This window comes from Arvicola amphibius, chromosome 12 (genome assembly GCF_903992535.2).
Source record: "Arvicola amphibius chromosome 12, mArvAmp1.2, whole genome shotgun sequence".
In the NCBI taxonomy this organism is placed as follows: domain Eukaryota; kingdom Metazoa; phylum Chordata; class Mammalia; order Rodentia; family Cricetidae; genus Arvicola; species Arvicola amphibius.
The window spans coordinates 157,723,410-157,745,079 of record NC_052058.2 but is presented as its reverse complement, the minus strand read 5'-3'; the positions used below and the strand labels follow the sequence as shown (position 1 = coordinate 157,745,079).

The 21,670-nt window shown below is 44.8% G+C and overlaps 1 protein-coding gene across 1 annotated transcript in view; it reads left to right on the top strand.

Moving 5' to 3' along the window:
• The window catches only part of Ccdc81 (coiled-coil domain containing 81), a 28,727-nt gene extending 11,408 nt beyond the window's left edge, over positions 1-17,319 (top strand). The window contains exons 6-15 of the mRNA XM_038313759.1: positions 2,092-2,213; positions 2,817-2,940; positions 4,379-4,469; positions 4,893-5,039; positions 6,432-6,536; positions 9,341-9,513; positions 10,867-10,945; positions 11,129-11,349; positions 13,815-13,940; positions 17,059-17,319. Coding sequence (XP_038169687.1) covers positions 2,092-2,213; positions 2,817-2,940; positions 4,379-4,469; positions 4,893-5,039; positions 6,432-6,536; positions 9,341-9,513; positions 10,867-10,945; positions 11,129-11,349; positions 13,815-13,940; positions 17,059-17,200 — 1,330 coding nt within the window. The 3' untranslated portion in view covers positions 17,201-17,319. The remainder of the gene's footprint in view (positions 1-2,091; positions 2,214-2,816; positions 2,941-4,378; positions 4,470-4,892; positions 5,040-6,431; positions 6,537-9,340; positions 9,514-10,866; positions 10,946-11,128; positions 11,350-13,814; positions 13,941-17,058) is intronic.
• The last annotated feature ends 4,351 nt before the right edge of the window (positions 17,320-21,670 follow it).

Here is a 21,670-nt window from a genome sequence, read left to right as displayed (position 1 = left end):
TTATAGGACAGTATTTATTTCCCAAACTAATTTCCTGCATCTCTCCCCTTGTCTGTCTCTCCCTCTGTTTCTCTCACCCCCTTTCTTCCCTTCTCCCTCTCTACCATCTCTGTATAAGCACCAAGAGTTTATTGCACCTATATTTGCTGTGGTTAAATTTTAGAAAAACAACCCCCGCCAATACCGCTTGTCTTAGTTCCTGCAGTGTTTGTAATACTCTTGCCTGCTAGGTTTCCTTTACTTCCTTCCACTTCCTCCTAGCTAGCTTCTTTTCCTTCCAGCTCCTAACACACCTCCTGTCTGAGCATTGACTATAGGGCTAAGCATGCTGATGCTACCCACAGAAAGACGGAGGGTGTTCCTGGGGGCTGCTGCTGGCCACGGTAATTGTAACAAGGGTTCAGCTCTTAGGCAGTTTCTCAATAGCATTATGGTCAGTCTTCATTCTAATTGTGTGATACACATCTTGAAGCTTTCGCCATTTTATTAGAGATGAAAAATTTGTTTTTTTTTTTAAATTTTGAACAACTGAAATAAAATAGTGTGCTACTGAGAACATGAAAGAAGAGGCCAGGAAATCTGAGTTTTGTTTCTTGTCGCACTGTGTACTCTGACATTTGTATCTTTAAAAGATATTTATGTTTACTATTTTTAATTGTGTGTGTGTGTTTAATGTACATGAGTGCAGGTGCCCTTGGAGGCTAGAGGTGTCACATTCTAAAGCTGGAGTTACAGATCATTGTGAACTGTCCGACATGGTTGCTGGGAATTGAACCTGGGTCCTCTGGGAGAACGGTGTGAGGTCTTAACCACTGAGCCACTTCTCCAGCCCCCCGTGTTCCTAATCCTGATTGCCATGTCATTGACTGCCATTCAGTTCAGGCAAAGAAAACCTGGGCCGTTGCAGCCAACTTCCCAGAATAATGTTTCACTCAAATATTTTGGGTCTCTGCTATCCTATTGTGTTCAGGTTTGGAGCAACCCCCTAGAGGAGCCAGCTGGCCCACACTCGGAAGAATCAGGGAGGACTCAGAGATCAGTTAGTCCAACCTGTGCGTCTGGTAGATGAAATGCCCACGAAGCCAGTGAATCGCCAGGCTAGAAAGAAATGGCTGCTTTGCCCCTTACACACAAACCAATGAATTCCAAATAATTTTGATTTTGTTGTTTGGGAAGACACATTTGTTTGTCCTCGTTGATCATTTGGTGTTGATTAATTAATTTGTGTGTGGACACACGCGTGGATACGGGCATGCCACAGTGCCAGACGTGGAGGTCGGAGGACACCTTACCAAGGTTGGTTCTTCCCGTCTGCCACGTGAGTTCCAGGGATTGAACTTGCTCCGGTTCATCAGGCTTGGAGGCAAGTGCCTTTACCCACGGAACCACCTTATGTGAACCTTTGTATGTTCTAAAGGGAGGTTAAAGAGTTCTATTGTTTTTAGAGTATTGAAATGGGTATGAAGACTCAAATATGCAAGAAGGATGTCAGAGTTTATTTCTGTCAAGTTTGGTCCTTGACTCTATTTAAAGGCAAATGCTCTCGCTTCAGTGGGAGTGCCCTAGACTCACACTGAGACCAAAGCAAACCTTTGGCTGCACACACCACCAGCACAGCCCTTCACAAGCTGCCTCTTTATAGGTTCTTATTTTTATGTAGGGAGAGCATGAGGAAATGGAGAGGAGGAAGGAGAGAAATGGTATTTGGGGGTGCACTCTGACTATCTGGCTATGGTTTCTTGACTTCAAGCTGACAGACACCTCCCACTGATGTAGAAAGGACAAGAAAGCTCAGGCTGAAACCAAAGGAAGAAATTTAAGTTGAGGTGTGCGAGCAATTTCTTTATATCGAGTTCTTTCGGGGGCCTACGGTACAAGGGTATGTGGTTTGGGTAGGCTCCCAGATCTGGCCTCCCAGAGAGGGAGTTCATGCTCCTTATTTCACAAGGCAAATCTTGCACCCCCTTGAAGGAAGCAGGCTTGTAAAGTCGGAGAGGTGGTGGGTTGGTGGGTGGCTTCCCAGAGCTGAGAGTTCGCACAGTAGCCTGGTCAGGACCTGTGCAGGGAACAAACCTCTTGATTTCTTCTTAGGATTGAGCACAAAGAGACAGAGAACAAACCAGCCATGGAGGTCATTGCGGAGGAAGGTGCAGAGCACAGACCAAGGAAGATCAAGTTAAAAGACCCATCAGACAAAGAAGAAGGAGCCAGGGGTAGGCCAGTGGTTTGTAGATACCATCTGTTCCTCTTGACTCTTAGGAACAGGGGTGGGGTGGGAAGGAAGCAGAGAGTGACCAGGAAGTGGAGCCCCCCTGTAAAACCTCAAGGCTCACCTTCAGTGACTCATTTGTTTTTCCAGCAAGGGTCCACCTTCTTAAAGGTTCTTCACCTTCTCAAACAGCGTCACCCACTGGGGACCGAATGTCCAAATGCAGGAGTCGGGGGTGGGGGGGGGCATTTGACATTCAAACCACAACGTCTAGATTCACAAGCAGCCACTGTATTTTTTTTCTTACGAACACTTTATTCTCATAGCCCTGTTCCTTGCCTTAACCCCACCTCAGCCTCTTACACTACCATTCGTTTGGTGGTTGCCTTCCTGTTCTTGACCAGGTCCTGATAAATAGCACAGATACACCAGGTGAACTCTAGGGCATATTCTGTCTCAACAGAGGAAGGGATACTAAAGAAAAGCGCCTATCTTATAGGAAACTTTCCCTTGGTCAGAACCGTCAGATTTTATGTGTCTACTTAGCTCTCTATTTAGCTGTTTGAAAACCGAAGAGGCTGTCACTTGCATTCGTTATTTATTCTAGAGATCTCATCACCCAAGAAACGCGGTGATAGGCAATCCATCTCTCCTGCCAAAGTGACAAGCGTCAGCCTGCTGGACAAGCTGGAGCGAAGCGGGAGTGGCGGGAAGACCGGGACCTCTGAAAAGTAAACTTTTGTTTCCATTGCAGTTTACTAAATATCACCTTGAAGTCTTCCCGTGACACAGGGGATCTTAGTAACCCTTTCGTTCCTTCCTTTATTTGGTATGACCGAGAGCCTTCTATGTGGGAGGTAATGGGGACTGTAGAGGTGGCCAGGGCTTATAATCTAAAGGGAAATCCAGACACACACCAAGGCTAAGCTAGATTCTAAGAGGAATGGAGGTTATTTAGCTGAGGCAGAGGTAGCGCAGCGGTAATTCCGCCGGCCTGCCTGCTTTCACAGACGACTTCCCAGCTCTACAGGCATTGTTGATTTCTGAGTGCTGACGAATCACCTGACAATTTTATATTGACCTCGAATGGAATGTAAGTTTGTCACGCAGGCCTGGCAGGCACACCCAGTGTTTCTGACACCTGCTTTTTGCTGTCTTCCTGTAGGAGGGTTATTCTTACTGAACAAGTGGGTTAGGATTGTGTTGACAATTCTTGGTTCTTAGTTTCTTTTTCCTCTGCGTTTAAATGAAATTTTTCTATTTTCTCCTGTTAGCGGTCCCAAAGAGACATCTGAGTTGTTCCTTCTTGTAGCTTTTGATTTGTGATTTAATACTCCATTTCTTCCATGCACAGCCTTTATGATTCTCACGGAGTATACTTAGTCATTACCGGCTGACTGTCCCCATCAGAATGATAAACCGTGAAGATAGGGACCCGTGTGCACATGGATTTTGTTTACATTGCATTCCTGCACCTAGAAGAATCACACAGCAAGCAGGCATTATATCTTTATGAAATGAGAGTGAATTTATCCCCATTTCACAGAAGTGGTAGCACAGTTTCCAAGATGACATAGTTTGTCCGTGTCATCTACCCGCAAGCCACAAAAAGAAGTCAAACCCGGCTCTGACACAGAGTACACGTTCTTAACTTGGATGCATGGTCTATTCTAAAGGAAACCATTGAGATACTTTTTTCAGTATTTTTAAGACAGGATCTCTCTGTTGTGTAACCCTGGCTGTCCTGCTCTGGCTATGTGGATCAGGCTAACCTGGAGCTCACAGAGATCTACCTGCCTCTGCCCTAGGAGCCACCATGCCCAGGCCCCTTTTCTTTATTTTATGTTTATATTTGTCTCTAAAATTATCACTCTCCTGGAGCTGGAGGGCTATGTCCTAGGTTAGAAGCACTTAACATCCTTCACGAGGTCCTGTCTTCCATTCCCAACCTCCATATCAAGTGACTCACGATTGTCTGTATCTCCAACTCCAGAGGATTCAAGCCTCTCTCTGTCCTCTGTAGGCAGTTATGTGTACACACCTACACACACACACACACACACACACACACACACACACCTTCACATAATATAAAGAATCTTTAAAATGATCACTGTTCCAGAGGCCAGATTGTATTAACCGTTAATTTGCGTTCCGTTGTCTTTGAAGCGTACCATCTCCAAGTTGTCAGAGAAATGACAATGAGAAGCCCAGGATATCTCCCGCCCCTGCGTGCCAGGATCATAATAAGGCAGGACAGGTACAGCGCCTTCCACTGAATCAAACCCAGTCAGACTCATCCTCTGATTACTCTTTCTCCAAGAGAATTCTGGGAACCACGCCTCCTTAATATAATCTATGGGTGTTCACAAGTGCAAGTGTCTGGACTGAAATTTGCCTGCTAGTCCAGAGCTCCTACTTAAGAGAAAGGGGCTAGGAAATCCCTTCTAATTTCCAGCTCTTCTGGGAGTTCATTAGATCCTTTTAATCACTTGGGAGGTTTACTTTGTAAACTTCCTTTTGCTGATTGCATACTAGAGAACATATTTCAGCAACATGTTCTTTTATGAAATGTGTTTCTTGGCATACCCAGTCTTAGGAAGGCTTGTGAGGGGAACAAAGTAAATGAAGAAAAAAAAATAATAAACACAATGTCTGATTTATCCTGAAATCTGAATGGTAGGAAATGTGCTACGTGTGTTTGCAACGAGCGCAGCGGAATTTCCCGCTGTACCATGGAGATGAGAGGAGGAGGAGAGAGATAGAGGACGAGCGGCTCATGCAGCAGTACCAAATTCTGAAAGACCAGGAGGCTTTCTTCAAAAACCAGGTAGCTGTACGCCTTATCTGCAGAGGGTTTGCCGTGGGACAGCGGGACCGTGGGACGCCATTCTTAGACTCAATTGAGTATGTTCTGCACGTGCTTGTGCTGTAACACATTCAATCTTTCGTTTGCAGCTGGGCTAAAGCAAGTGGTGTGTGGGTTGGTTTTATGGCAACTTGATACAATCTGGGGTCATTCGGGAAAAGTGACTTTTAATGGAGATCATGCCTCCATGAGATTTGTCCGCAGGCAAGTCTATACTGCTTGTTCTCCATCAATGAATGATATGGGAGGGTCCAGCTCACGGGAGGCAGTGCCAGCCCGGGCTGGTGGTCCAGCGCTGTGTAAGGCAGACTGAGCAAGCTGTGGAGAGTAAGCAAGCTAGTAATCAGGGTTTCTTGGTGGTCTCTGCTCTGTTCCTTCCTGCCTTCAGTTCCCGTCCCAACTTACCTCAGGGATGGAGGATGAGAGAGTTGAATTGAGCTCATCTCCCCGCACCCCACAAATTGATTTGGTCATAATGTTTCATCACAAGAGAAACCCCAACTAAGACAGGTGGTGTCCACGTTTTCACTGGTGAAAGTTCCTGTATGTATTACGGATCGTCCCCTCAACCCTCAGGACTGTGTTTTAAAGGTGAAAATGAGCCAGGCATAGCTGTGCACGCCTTTAAGCTCAGGAGGCCGAGGCAGACAGATCTCCATGAGTTTGAGGCCAGCCTGATCTACACAAATTTATTTCCAGGCTAGTCAGGGATGCAGTGTAACAACTTGTCTCTAAAAAGGGAGTGAAAGTGATGGAGTTATTTATTTATTCAATTTTGATAAAATATAAATCTGGTCAAATCTTATACCTTTTAAAGTCATAGCCTATCTCAAAAAAGGAGGAGGGGACACAGAATTGCCTTTACACTCTCTCTATGCAGATTTCTATGGTTTCCAATAATGATACTGTTACTGTGTTCTGTATTTGTAGTAGAAACCTGCAGTTCCTTTTTACTGGTGTCCAGAGTCTGAGAATTGGGAAAATAAAAACCTCACCTCATGTCTACAAGTCTTTAGGACTTCAGAAAGTGCCATTGCATCCAAACAGGTTTCTGTGCCAGTTGGAAGATCGTAATGACGGAATTGAATGCACGGGATATGTCAGTGTTACAGAATTCGTTACTATAGAATGAAGGCTCTTTGTTTTGTTATTTTGAGACAGGGTTTCTTTGTGTAACAGGGCTGGCTGTCCTGGGACTCGATTTGTAGGTCAGGCTGCCCTTGAACTCACAGAGATCTGCCTGAGACTGCTGGGATTAAAGGTGTGCACCACCACGGCCTGGCAGAATAAAGGGTTTTAAAGATTGTATTTTATTATTAAATTAAAAATGAGAAAAAATTTGCCTGTTTGTAGGTGAAAAGTATGGCTGCTAGGGAGCAGAATCAGAAAAACGCTGCCTATAACCTCGGAGTCGCTGAAGCCATAAGGAATCACAAGAACGAGAAACCCGAGTTTTATGTGAGTCCCTTTAAAACTTGTACTGATGACAGTGTATAAGTGATACTAACGAGATTGTGTGAGTTTTCTGCCAAATTGTTCCCTATCAAACTTTTTATCACGTAAGCAATGTCTCTCCTAGACAATTGGTTCTCAATCTCTAATTTTTCTTTTGTAGTCTTCTTTTTCTTTTTGACAGGGTTTCTCTGTGTAACAATCATGGCTGTCCTGGAACTCACTTGGTAGACCAAGCTGGCCTTGAAATCACAGAGATCCACCTGTCTCTGCCTCTCAAGTGTTAGGATTACTACCACCTGGCTTTTTGTGTTGTTTTGTTTTGTTTTGTTTTCAAGACAGGCTTTCTCTGTGTAGCCTTGGCTGTCCTGGAGCTTGCTCTGTAGTCCAGGCTGGGCTTGAATTTACAGAGATCCTCCTGCCTCTGCCTACTGAGTGTTGGGATTAAAGGCCTGCGCCACCACACCCAGCTATCAATCTCTAATTAAAAAAAAAAACCTGTTATTTGAATATATGTTTCTGTGTGGGACATGGAGTGACTTTTATAGCTTTCAGAAGTATTTGTGATTCCTCTTGGGGGCACTTTGTCTCTGGGTGGTTGGCGTTTTCCTGTTCAGAAGTTGGACCCGTAGGGTGCTCAGCATCATTGTGCTTGCTCCCCAAGTTCGGCTCGTCATGTTGGGGTAACATTAATAAGGCAACTGTTTCCACTTTGCATTTTATTAAAGTCGTATTTGTTCCACTCACATAAAATTTTATTGCTAATATCGGCTCACCTGTAAGACTCTGGAGCGAATACCCTATGCTGAAGATTGTGTCATTTAAAGGAGCTAAGTCGGAGAGTAGCCTGCGGAGGCTGTCGAGGGTCTGCCCCCACAGCCTCCGCAGTAACACGGTGGCTTCTCTGCATCACTACGACTCTTGTTCATGACAGGCTTTGCCTACCTGTTCATGACAGGTAAGGGGCAGGATCCTAATGCCCAGCCCTAGGATCTAAAGAGAAAGCAACAGCATCACCAGCATCCGGAAGCTTGCCAGGAATGAAAACTTGTAGGGACTCACCCTAGACTTGCCCCGTGTGGCTTTGGACTGGGGTGACATCTACAGGCGATCTGAGTGCATTAAGGTTTGAGAACTCCACTTCAGATGGAGGCAAACTACTTGCTTCATGTCTCCAGCTGTTGAATCTACCTTTGTTTCTGCCTGAGTCTTTTCTTATACCTCTAGTGATGCAATCTGATATTCTCCACATGGATACAATAGAGATGTAACTTGTTCATCATTAGACATATATCCAGTGGACTGGCAATTCTCTTGGCACCCAGCAGTACAAATTCCATGTCCTAATGAGGTCTCAGTCTAGGGGAGAGTGACACTCAAAGAGATGAGTGCAGGATGACCACCATGTAAATCTTTGGAAACAGGACCACATGAGCAAAGAGCAGAGTCACTTAGTGCAGATTAGGGATGGAGGAGTGTTTCCTGCATGTAAGAGGAAGGCAGAGAAGAAACGAAGGAAGAGCCTTTCCATGAGGGAAAGAAAGCACTGGACCTGTGGCATTTAGACCTGATGACGACCTTCCTACAGTATAAGCTATAGATTACAGTTATGACTGCCTACTTTCTGCCCCTTCATAGAAAGACTGAGAACTTCTGGTTTTACCCTCATCCGTTCTGCTCTGTCTTCTCATAGTAGGAAGTTGGTTGGGCTATGTTAATGTCACAGAACTTAGTTTCTGTGCAGGCTGCCATCACCAGCCAAGCGAGATGCACAAACACTCCATGTAGGAGTGACTGATGTCTGGTTTCTCTCTTTTTGCCTCAAATGCAACTATCTACAAGTCCAGTTGCGTTCATCTCCCAAGTATATCCATTATTTTCCCCAATCTCTTTATCACCAATGTTACTATTTTTCTCCAGACCACATTATAAGCAAACTTCTGCCCTGTCCTCCCCATAATCAGTTCTCCACACAAAACCCAAGATGATATTTAAAAATTCTTAAGCAAGCCGGGCGGTGGTGGCACACGCCTTTAATCTCGGCACTCGAGAGGCAGGCAGATCTCGCTGAGTTCGGCGCCAGCCTGGTCTACAAGAGCTAGCTCCAGGACAGGCACCAAAGCTACAGAGAAACCTTGTCTCGAAAAAAAATTCTTAATCAAAGTATATTACTCTCCTGTTTAATTCCTCTAAACGGTGTCCCATTGAATCCAAAGAAATACAAATCGTTCGCCCTGCCAGACCCTATGTGGCTGCTCCCCACGTCCCTTAGCTTCTTGGCAATTATTCCTCTCATTGGAAAAATGTCCGGCAGTCCTGTCCAGTCCTCTGAGTCTTGCGCGATCAGGGTTCGCAGCACTTATCCCAACCTTAAATGGCCAGCCGCCTTTGTCGCTCTGTTTCCCACAGTGGAACTCAGAGCAAGGTCTCTGACCTTTGATCCTGATGGAGGATCACCAGTTCTAGAATGTCTAGGCTCACAGTAGATAGTCAGAAGCCTCTCTATCCACCTCTGCCACGTCCTTGTCCGTGCTTCTGTACACAGAGTCCCTCCTCTAAGAATGCTGTAGTTACCGGTTTAGGATTTTTTTCAGGAGGAGACCGGGAACTTCCCTTAGGCCAGCTTTACCACTGAACAGGCTCTTGCCTTCACTCTGTGGGCTGTCTAAACACAGCTGGTTAAGGTCTCGGGGGTAGGGGGAAAGCTGGGAAAATGTTAGAAAACTAAGCCACGCTTTGACTTTAGTTTGCGTCATTGGCTTTACTTGTTGGTATGCGAGAATAAGAGAATCTCTTGTGTTTCATTTCAGAAATCCTTCCTGTTTGATAAACGACCTCTTAGTCCTGAGATTAATGCTTTTAAGCAAGGGGAATATTCCCAGAGTCTCCTGAAACAAATGGAAAGCAAACGGGAGAAGGAAATAAAGCAAAGACAAAACAGGGAGTTGATGGACCGCTTGGAACAAGTGCAGCTCACGGAGGAGTGAGTTCACCACGTGCGCCCGGGAAGACGGACGTCTTGTGTGTGAAGCTAATTTCTATGTGGGATTGAAGAAGCATTCAGAATTCCATGAGTACCTCTGTAGCCAAGGGAACAAACTAACCCCAGAAGCAGTCAGTTTCACATGCATAGCTGCATCACAAAGAGAAAGCCGCCATTTCTTTAGTTACAGCAATAACTGAAACTCTAAGAGCACTGGGATTATAGGGCAGCATTTCTGTACTGTTTATGATCGCCAGTACTTCCCGGTAGATACAGGAAGGAACATACCCTGAGCAGGCGTCATTGCCAACTGTGAGATGCTCAGGTGACCTCCTGGCAAAGCTGAGCTCTTGTCCTAGGCACGTAGCTTGTTCCAGCAAACCGGAGGGCGTAGACACAGGGGCCACTAGAACCAGGGACTGAGAAGCAGTGCGGATCTGTTTCCCCCCTGCTTGCCCCACAGCTTTTTACCTGGCACCACCTCTAGTCTGCTTTGAGCTTGGAGTCTCAAGTCTAAATGTTCAGGAAGCAGAAAGATATTGCTCAAACTGTCTGAGGCCCTGAAATTTCTATCTGCCTTAGGGGCTCCTACTTTTGCTGCTGAAGCCAGGACAATCATTGCGTAGAATGAGCAGAGACTGCCACAGCAAACAACAAGCTAGTTTCTGTGCCCTCAAAGAATATACTGTCCTAAGATTTATCTGCTCTATTATACGAATTTCATTAATCACACAGGTTCTTAGGGGGTTTCAATGATGACTGTATAATAAGAGGATAGATTACTTTTCTTTCTTTTTTTTTTAAAATTATTTATTTATTATGTATACAATATTCTGTCTGTGTGTATGTCTGCAGGCCAGAAGAGGGCACCAGACCTCATTACAGATGGTTGTGAGCCACCATGTGGTTGCCGGGAATTGAACTCAGGACCTTTGGAAGAGCAGGCAATGCTCTTAACCACTGAGCCATCTCTCCAGCCGATAGATTACTTTTCTAAGGAAGAATTACATATTGAATCTACTTAGAGGCATGGCCTTATCTAGATTGAAAAAAGTATTTGTGTGTGGGGGTGTGTGGTGGGACGGTGCCTGCCACATTCATCCCATGTGGATGATATGGCCCAGCCTCTGCTTACACCTGTCCTGTCAGCCCTGTGCGCAACACAGTATCCAGTAACTTGTAGACTTGATTTACTTTTTTCTTATAATGAGAGCTCCCAGAATGAATGATGTGAGCTTTTATGCATCCTGTACCCATTCTTATTAATACCGAACATGCTTTGATGATGCTAACTTGTGTTGCTGTATTCAAATTGTAAAATGGCTCTCACCTTCTCTGCGTCTTAAATACCAGACTGGCTGCACAGAGAGCCCAATACCTAAGAGAGAAGATGGAAGAAACGCAGTACTACAAGAGAGCGTTGGATGCCCAGGTAGGGAGACGGTGATCATTACTTTAAAACTATGCACCGCATCAACATAGTTCTACGAATAAGCACATAGTGCTGTGAACACACACATGTTATTCCTTTGGTAAGTTTCGAGGCCTTTGTTCACCCCCATAAGCCTTGGTGTTGGCATCTTACTAATTGCCCATTACCTGCTGCCCATTCCAGGTGAAGAACAAACCCTCCCAGCTGCCCATGTTTGAGCCAGACTCTGCTGAGCCCATCTTTGGTAAGGACGAGGGAGAGATGGAGGCGGAAAAGCGGAAGCGAGAGCAGAGTTGCCTGAAGCACCAGATGGAGGCGGCTGCCAACCTCAAGAGGAACGCCATCCTGAACCAGCTGGTGGACCAGAGGCGAGACCTGCAGATGCTTCAGAGGACGCAGCGAGAGTAAGAAGAGCCCGGGGCTGCCTTCCCTCCCCATCCTACCTCCTTCCTCTCCCCCAGCTCTTTCTTCCTTTGTAACATTAGCGGAGAAGAGATGCAGCTAACGTATTGAGGAGTTACACAAGCCATTATTCTAAATTTGTTAATACTTCACTCAGTTTTATACTTATAATTCATCCAATGAAGAGAATGTTATTAAATAAAAATGTGCTCTCTCTTGATCTCCACTTCTCTTTCAAGCCCCAACTCCACATTTTCCTTTATATCACAGTATAATTTCCTCTCCTTCTCTTCCTCCTCTCTTCCTCCTCTTTCTCCTTCTCCTTCTCTTATTTTTGAGACAGGGTTTCTCTGTGTAGCCCTGAGTATCCCAGAACGTGCTTTGTAGACCAGACTGGCCTTGAACTCATAGATCTATCTGCTTCTGCCTCCCAAGTGCTGGGGAATAAGATGTACATGATCACTCTCACCCATAGTATAACTGTTTAAAAGAATCATAACATCAGCACTACCCACTGGTTGGATTAAATGGACCAGAAACATGCTGCTACACTCAAATAGATGGAGACCTGGCACTAGATCCTTCCCCAAATTTGCAGTGTATTCTGCTTCCATCATGTAGTGATGGTGTAGGCGGAAGGATGGGCAAGGGCCTGGATCTCTAAGACACTTGATTTCCTAGAGCATCCAGGTGGTTACCTACCTGGTGGGGATGGTTTAAAGGTCGCACTAGCTCAGTCTCACAGCACCTCGTGTTTCCTTCCTAGCTCTCCGTCATCAGCTTCCTACTTCCTGCCTCCACCGAGACTGTCATAGGAAGCTAGTCTTTTCTTTCTAAATGTCCATCAATTCTTATATCTCTGATGAGCCCAAATTATCATCCAAAAAGGTTTTGGGCCAAGTAATCCACTATTTTTGGAAGGTAGTTGTACTTATAAAGAGTCATATTATTACATTTACATAAATATTAGAAATGGTCCCAGTGGGATTGTTTATGGGTCTATTATACTCTGTGCTGGGTTGGCTAGACGTGAGTCCAGTCCTAGGCTGAAGGACACAATAATAGTGGGTGTGACTATTGGTAGAGGGTGTGGCAGTGGTTAAATTGTGACGTTTATTCTGTTAGAATCATGATCTGCATTACACATTTCCCAGTTTCGATAAAAAACAGTCACGTCTAATCTGTACAAGGATAAGAGACTTGCCTTGATATATATCAAATTTCTAAAATCGTGATCTATTTCCATATCCAGTGATAGACACTGTTGTACCAAGCTCGGCAAGTACATTTTACCTACGTTGCCATGAACCTCCCCTGCCCTTTTTAATTTTTAAAATGATTTGTTTTTCTTTTATGTGCATTGGTGTTTTGCTTGCATGCATGTCTATGTGAGGGTGTTGGATCCTCTGAAACCGGAGTTACAGATAGTCGTGAGCTGCCATGTGGGTGCTGGGAATTGAACTAGGACCCTCTGGAAGAGCAGCCAGTGCTCCTAACCCACTGGGCCATCTCTCAAGCAACACGAGCCATCTTTCCGGCTCCTCATGATCCCTTCTTTGAACTTGAGCTTCAGCTCTTCTCACTTGGGGCTCCAGACCACATCTCAGATGCCTTCTGATTTGGTTGGCATGTTTGTGTCATGGTATTAACTGAGTGAGATAGCACAGGTTACATACTTTGGAGGGCACTGGTTTTCTTTCTGTAGTAGGGCTAATACAAGTATCTACCTGCTGATGGTCCAGACTTAAATGACTCCTGCAAATAGCTTAGCATAGTGCTAGCTTTGTTCTCTTCCCGGGCGACACACCCTTCGCCAAGCATTCCCGTCAGTGCTGGGTAGTTCTGCTTCTGTTTTCTTGCTGACAAGTCTTTTCCCCACTTCGTCTCCTCATTTCTCTTCCTCTTCTCCTCCCTTCCTGCACTCCACTTTGTATCATAAAATACCTGTTGCTCCCAAGTGTGATAGCGCACTTCTATGCTCCCAGCACACTGGAGGCTGAGGCGGGAGGATCCAGAGTTCAAGGCTGCCCTGAACTACACACACACAGAGACCTTCCCTCCAAAGGGGGAAAACCCCCAAAGAACCAGATGTGTAGGCTGATTGCTGACAGCTGAGAGGATAGGGAGAAACACAGTGCAGGGAATCCATTTGGGATGGTTCGTCAGATGAGCTGAATTAGCTTCCAAGGACATTAGTGGCGTTGGAAGCTGAATTTGTTAATTGGAATAGGATTTAAGTCCTGCTAATTTAAACCAGGGTGCGAGATGAAAGATCTTAGAGACATCCATTTGGCTTGCAGTTTCACTGTGCTTTTTCCAGCATCCTTGTTTCTGCACATTCTAAAGGCTCCTGAACAGGACCAGGATGCTTTCTGTCTAATTTAACATAAAAGAAGTAGGGCTCCCAGGGTGGTCCCCGGCCCTTCCTAGCATGGCCAATGGAGTCAGGCTGTTCCTTTCTCTGCAGGCACTTGGCAGACAGAGCTGCGGAGCTGGATCGAGTGAACAGGATCAACCAGTGTTTGCAGGAGGACTGGGAGAGGAGCCTGTGCATGAAGAAGCAGCGGGACCTGGAGGAGAAGGCCTTTGAGCGGTAAGACTTCGTGGGAGCCAGGCACTCTCTGCTTGCAAGAAACGTCCTTGTCAACCAGCTCTGAGTTTTCTGTCCTCTAACTCAGTGGTTCTCAAGCTTCCTAATGCCATTTAACGCCACTCCTCACGTGATCATAAAATTCTTTTGTTGCTGCTTCATCACTGTAATTTTGCTAACCGTTATGAATTGTGATGTAAATATCTGATGTGCAGGAGACCTGCTGTGTGACCCCCAGGATGAGAACCACTATTAGTCTAACCCTAGGACGGCCGAGGCTTTGAGTGCTATCAGCTGATTAGCGTGGCTCTCTACAAAATTCACTGGGGAGAACAAATCTGGTCAGTGAGAAACGCTGCTGCGATTGATTAGCAATGTCTTTTATGATCAAGGGGCTGGAAAACACTGTGCTGTATTTTAAGTTTTCGCCGACCCTGCCCTCATCTTTGCTTCTGCGCTGGTGGTTCCACTTTGCCTAGGGTTGCAACTCTCTCTGGATAGAGCTCCTTTGAAGCAGGATGAGTTCTGCTGTGATCACTTCCACGCTTTATGGACTTTTTTTGTTTGTTTGTTTTTGGAGACAGGGTATTGCTATTTAGTCCTAGCTGGACTGGAACTTGCTCTGTAGACCCAACTGGCCTCAAACTCACAGATTCATCTGCCTCTGCCTCCTGTACACGACCATGCCTGGCTTTCATGGATAGATAGGAAAGACTGACCATGGAAAGAATGAGCTAAACACAGTGGAGCCGGGCCCCTTTCCCTCTGTGTATTTACTGTTTGACTCTGCTGTTTAGAGTTAGCATGAACTGTGGAAAGGCTGTGAATGCCAGCCATACTTTTTAGCTTCTAAACTGTAAATGTAAATAATTGCCTGACCCAGCTAGCACTGGGGTTTTAGGGGTTAAAAAATATAAAAATATAGAAAACTATTATACTTTGAAAACAATGGAAATCCTTTAGAAATTTAAGCTGTGATTTTATGAAATGAAAAAAAGATTTCCTAAAATGTTAAGATTCCAATGAAACTGAGCCAACCTACACAGTCAGATTATCAGGACCAGACATAGCAAAAAACAGTTTAAGTGGCTACTTTCCCACTACTGTTTAAGGTTTTATTTCTTATATGTGTGTGTGTGTGTGTGTGTGTGTGTGTGTGTGTGTGTGTACATGTGTACCTGAGGAGGCCAGAAGAGGGGGCCAGAGTCCCTGGAGTTGGAGTTCCAGGCAACTGTGAGCCACTTTTGGTTCTGAGCCCCGAACTCAGGAGGAAGAAGAGCAAATACTCTTAACTCATCTCTCCAGTCTTGACTTTAAAACAACAACAACAAAAGATTTATGTATTTTATGTATAAGTTTTCCCCCTCCATATGTGTCTGCACCGCTTGCATGCTTCCCAAGGAGGCCGGAAGAAGGGTGTAGGATCTCCTGGGCCTGGAGTTACAGACAGTTGTGAGCCACCACGTGGGTGCTGCAAATCAAACCTGGGTCCTCTGGAAGAGCAGCCAGTGCTCTTAACCACCGAGCCCTCTCTCCAGCTCCTGCATTATTGTCTTTTAAGCATGGCTCTTCATCTGCCACCCTTTCTTTTAAGCGTTTCTTGAAAGGCACGTCTCATCTGATTTTCTATTGGTGGATCTCATTTGTAAGAAAGTATGAGGGATAACATGGCAGTCCGGAGCCACAGGCGAAGTGGGTCTATTCGATCCAGAGAAGAGGAAGAGGGTGGAAGTTGGCGAGTTCAAACTATTTCTTTCAGTCTTGTGGAAAAACAGTGAGAAGCAGCGAGGCTTACGCCAGCAAGATTTTGTCTGGATCCAGAAAGACGGCTTGGCCAACGTGACGTGAAGATAGCTGATAGGGAAGTCACAGGAAATAACTGTGAACTCAAGTCAGCGAATGTGCGCCCGGGGCAGGCTGTGGTAGGCAGTGACTCAAGCAGGCGGCAGGTGGGAAGAAGGAAGTGGGTGATGTAAACAAAACAAAACAAAACAAGACAAAACAAAACGACAAGCAAACACAAATGCAAGATTCATGTTTATGCAGTTAGCATATGCCAATGCTGTCCCAATTCTTGTGTAACCCAGATAGGTCTTCCCTCTCGCTCCAAGGTTATTCATTATTCTTTTCTTCTAAGGTTTTCCTAGCGCTTGCTCTCTGTCTCTCTCTCTGTCTCTCTCTCTGTCTCTGACTCTGTGTGTGTGTGTGTGTGTGTGTGTTGTCACACCCTTGTGTCAACCTGTGGAGGCTACAGGTAAACCTTAAATGGTACCATCAGCCTTGCTTTTTGAGACAGGTTCTCCCTTGGCCTGAAGCTTTTCAGTTAAGCTAGGCTGGCTGGGATGTGGGCTTTGGGGCTCAACCTTAGGTCTTCCCACTTGAGCAGCAAATACCTTTGATAGCTCTCCCTCCAGCCCCTCATAGTCGGAACTCAACTTCTCGCTGGCTGCTGGGAAGGGGATGGAGTTGGGGAGGGGAGCAGCGCCGACTTACGACTTTTACAGAATTCTGTTTCCCTACAGAAATGTTGATGGGTCACAAGAGCACACTTGGGACTGGCTTGCAGAACCAAGAACTTTCAAAAAGGAGAATCAGTCATTGCGGTCCTTCATTTCCGCTTCCTGTTTGTTTGTTTGTTCCCTTCTTTGTCTCTTCTTTCTTTCTGGTGGTTAACTCTCCAGAAGCTCTGTCCTCTTGGGACTTTTCTATGCAAGTCTACCCTTAGTTCTCAGCAGGTATTAGCAATTACCTGTCAGCCAGCAGCTTCATCCCCTTCTCAAACAAGGTCTCCAGGAAGTGAGAGAGTGCAAATACCGCCAAACACCAAAGCTTCAGGGCCACCTTAGACGGTGGGCGTGGCCTTGGGCTTTCTGTGTTTGGTGTTAGGCACGTCTGGCTAGGCATGAAGGAAGGTTGGGAACTTGCACAAAGCCTTTGATTTAGTGAAAAGGAGGATGCCGCAGACGCCAGGATGTGGGATAAGCAGCAGATGGCAGGGCCAGGCCGCAGGTGATGGTAGGAATTTTGAAAGCAGAGATTGGGCATCACTTTTCTTCTCTCTGCTTCTAGGGATTTGGGGGGGCACTTGATGACTTTTTTGCTTTTGCTTTCTTCCTCCCAGGGCTTCTGACAAGCTGTTCCTCTTGGACCAGTGTGAGAAGTACCGGCGCTGCAGGCAGTGCCAGAGGCGCACCTCCAACGTGGGCGAGAGCAACGTGTGGCCCCTGAATAAGTTTCTGCAGGGGTCGCGATTGCTCGTGTAGAGCTCAAAGTCTGAACCTATGTTTTCTGAGGAACGTTTGTTTGGAGTGGTTGAATATTTAGAGTCTGTATATTTGTACCTCAGAGGAAAAAATTGAGTGTTTTCAAACCCTTTCTTGAATTCATGTCTATTATTTCCTTAGTGTCCCGCCTTCCTCTCATCTCCGTGTATTCCCTGAACTTGGCTCCGATAGCAGTGCTGGTGTCTAAATAATTCTTAACCTAGAGTCCATTTGCTATAGGGACTGGGAGGGACCCAACTTCTTGCTGGATGCTGAGGGGTGCTGACCCAGCTCTGTGACTTCTTTCAGAAACGTTCTATTTTCCCACCTGTAATAAATACATTTTAACAAATGTTTCTAAGTGCTGAGTATGCATGATGATTTATAATGATACATTTATCACCTCCCCAAGTCTAAACTTTTAAAATAAGTTTTTATTTATTCTTTGAAAATTTCATGCATACACAAACACACACACACACACACACACACACACACACGCATACATGCACACCAGCAGCAGCAACAACAACAAACAAAAGGAGAGAAGTGTTGGTAATATTTACACTAAGTTCTACTGATTCTTTTGTTCTTCATTTTGGAAGGTCCATAGAGCAATGGTCATTTAATAGATCATTAAGGACCTACACCACAGAAGGGGGGGACTGACTTCTTGTAACTGATCTCCACATGTTTGTGGTACAGCGGTGCACACATACAAACAATACATGTAATAAATGTGGCAAGCAGGGAAGGGATGGGGAGAATGAGCATCAGAGGCCAGGGATGTGGCTTGGGACAGGAGAGTGCTTGCTTAGCATAAGGAAGCCCTGGGTTCCATCCCCAGTACTGCATGGAATGGAGGCCCATGCACGCCTGGAATCTCAGCTCCTGGAAGGTGCAGGCCGTAGAATGAGGGTTTCAAAGCTATCCTTGGCTACACAGTGAGTTCAAGGCCAGCATGGAGCTGCCAAGACACAATCCAGGACTTGTCTATTTTTAGTAATACAGAATTAAAATTCTAAGAAACTGTAAACATCATTCCAGAGCTTATGTTGTTTATCCAGCCATTTCAAACCTTGTCAGTATAGAGCTGCTCTTTGCATGCTCTTCAGCGTTCGCCTCCCTGCATCTGCCCTGGTAGACAGCAAGTCTGCGGCAGTTGCTTCTGTGAGATTTTAAGTTTCACAGTGATGAATGCATTTCCATAAATCTCATTTTATGCTGTTTTGAAACCTCTGCTTTGAAAAGCCAGCTTCGGTAGAATCTCAGACAAGATCCATTCGTGCAGAAGCAGCGTGTGTTTAGTGCCTTGTCATATATGTTTGTGTTTGGCATACCAAGCGAAGGAGGAGGGCTGAAGACAGGACAGGAGAGACCATGAAGCAGAATATTGTGTAGGACATAGGGTTTGTAATTTAGAAAGCATTTTGTAAGTATGCATGTGAGTGTGTGTGTGTGTGTGTGTGTGTGTGTGTGCTAGCCAGAGATTAACCCCAAAGTGGCTTTCTCAGTTGCTCTCCTCGTCAGTGTTTTGAAATAGGGTCTCTCAACCTTTACCTGGTGCTTGCCTACTGAGCTCGGCTGGTTGGTCAGCGAGCCCTGGGGATCGCATCTCTCTGTTTTCCCACGCCTGGGATTACAAGTACATCCCATCACTCAGCTTTTTTTTTTTTTGTTTTTGTTTTGTTTTGTTTTGAAATAGACTCTAGGGATTGAACTCAGGTCCTCACGCTTGCATGGCAGGCACATTGCTTACTGTGCTATCTCCAGCCCCTGGTAGTTTATAAAAAGTAGAGCTGTGTTGTCTTTGTGGCTAAAACAGTGCTATTATCCAATTTCTGAAACCCCTATTTTTTTTTGGCCAAACATTAAAAATTGCTTACTACCTGTTACTTTGGTTGAAAGTATATTTTCCCTCATTTTTCACAACCAAAATGGGTGAGTTTCTACTAAACGATTGGACATTTAATATTTTATGGTTTTTTTTTGAGACATTGTTTCTCTGTATCCTTGACTGTAAACTTGATTTGTAGACCAGGCTGGCCTCGAACTCACAGATATCTGCCTGCCTCTGCCTCCTGAGTTGGGATTAAGGGTGCATTGCACCCCACCTGGCAATATATTTTGTTTTTAAAATTATGTGAGTTAAAATTAGGGTTCTTGATAATAATTTTATTATAAAATTAATGAAATGATTCTATGTTTTAATGTTAAGCTAACCACATTTTTGCTATAGGAAAGAGTAGTTTAAGTTGTGTGGCAGAAATAACTGGAGAGAGTGCTTGTCACCACCAGGTACAATATGGGTTTAAACATCTAAATAAATAATGAAGGGCAAGAGAGACTTCCAAGATGTTATCACAGAACAAATGCATCATTAAGAAAATTACAAAGTTTCACAGATTTGAGTTCATTGTAAATGATAACAATTCTAAACTTCATGTACCTGGTAACACTGGGTCAAAATATATAAAGTAAATATGGTCAAAACTGCAAGGAAAAAAAGGAAAACAATTATCTTTCAGATATAGGTTGAGTAGAGAAAAAAAATCAGTAATATGTAGAATGGAGTAAAATAAATTAAAAATCCCCAAACAAATACATCCTACCATGCTGGTGCATATATTCTTTTTAAGAACTTTTTGTTTTTAAAATTTTACCATAGCATTTGAAGAAAAAGATTCCCCAGCAATTTGAGATCTATTTCAACAAGTCAAAAGAGGTTCTCTGACTGTAATTCAGTGATATTAGGAACACATTTGGAATTTTGAAAATCTGTGTCTAGAGCCTTCTACTTTTCTACATGGGTTGTGGTAGATGATGGAACCCCAAGACACAACCTGCAATAATTAAGGACATATGAAGACATTTCAAAAGTCATATATTAAGAGAGAGATGAGAGCAAGGAGAGGAATCAACCAGCTGCAGAGGTGTGCCATGGAGGAGCCTTTCGGATGGAAGAAGCCATTTTCTTCTGCGGGTGCACTTACTGATTCTGGGCATGGAATAGAAAGGATGAATTTGGGTCCAGGCATATGGTTTCTCCTGTGGAAATGAGAAGTCCAACCAGGCCATTGGTGGTCATGTGGGGCTGATGCAATAGATCAGAACACTGAAAATCTTAGCCAGTTTCTTCTATCGTTTGCAACTGTATTCCCCAGCACACAGGCATTAGATACGAGATTACCATTAGAGATTTACTGGTGAGTCTTCACAAGGACTCACTGCTCTGTTCTCTTCTAGAAACGTATAGTGTTAGTTTTTATACTTAGGTCTACACTCTGGGGACATTGTTGGCTAAGTACTAGCACCAGGGAAGCCCATGCTGGAAGAATAAGACCTGAACAAGAGATGAATGATTCATGACTCTGCCAGATACACTTTGTGGAGCTTAAGCGTTTACCTAGATTGCGCCGAGAGACAGTCAAACAGTGCATTATATGCAGCGGGAATCCTGGATGAAGTGGTAACAGGGGTTGGTCTCAAAGCATGATTTATACAGAGAAAGGAGACTGGATATCCCAAACAGCCCAATCAGGGGCTCCAAGTCTTTCTTTACTGTTTGCTATGCATGTGTGCAGTCATGAAAACGGGAGAGGTAAAGGTTTTCACTAAACTGGCCTCAGAAACATCCAGGACAGACTGACGTCACCTCCACCAGAAAGCTGCTTTGAAATTGCTCTATTACTTCAGTGTGAAGGATGGAGGGGAGAGGGTGTTCCAGGCCTGGAATGTTAAATCACTTTTTTTCCTACAAATCAAATCAACACCTTCTCCGTGGTGCTCACTCTCTTTGCTCCTCTTTTTCCTCATTCTTTGGCATGCAGATTCTGCTCATCCCCATTTCTCTATTTTCCTTTTAGTAATGACAACATAAAATGTACGGTACTCAGCAACCCAAAGGGCAGGGACCCTTCTTGATGAGCCTCTTGCCACCACTCAGCCCCTACCCACACCCTACTGAGCCTTGAAGGCAGTGTATTCTGAAATGAACGAACTCCCTGCCGGGCGGACCACATTCTTTAGCAGGTGGTTTTGCTTACATTCCTAGAGTGCCTATGACGAATCCACCCTTTAGTCATGGGGCAGAGCACCAGCACTGCTCTCCTTTGGTGTCTCATGGGAAGCATCCTTTCTTCCTGGAGCTCTATGACTTCCCTATGGACATTTTCCATGGATGCAACACTTCTTCACTTATAGAAAAGGACTTAAGTTCATTCTAGACCCTGAGCTCTACAAAGGTGGGTTTCTAAGCAGAATTCCCCACACGGCTTTGTTAGTAGCAATTAACAGTAAAAGAACCATTTGGAGAGGATTCAGAGAAATTTTATAGGAAAGAGAGCTTCCAGGGCCTTCAGGAACAAAGCTGACATCCGCTGCATGCCTCAGCACCTCCGCAGAACACACAAAGTAAAACAAATGATAAACAAAAATAACCGTGGTGACAAGGCTAGTCATTTTGGAACG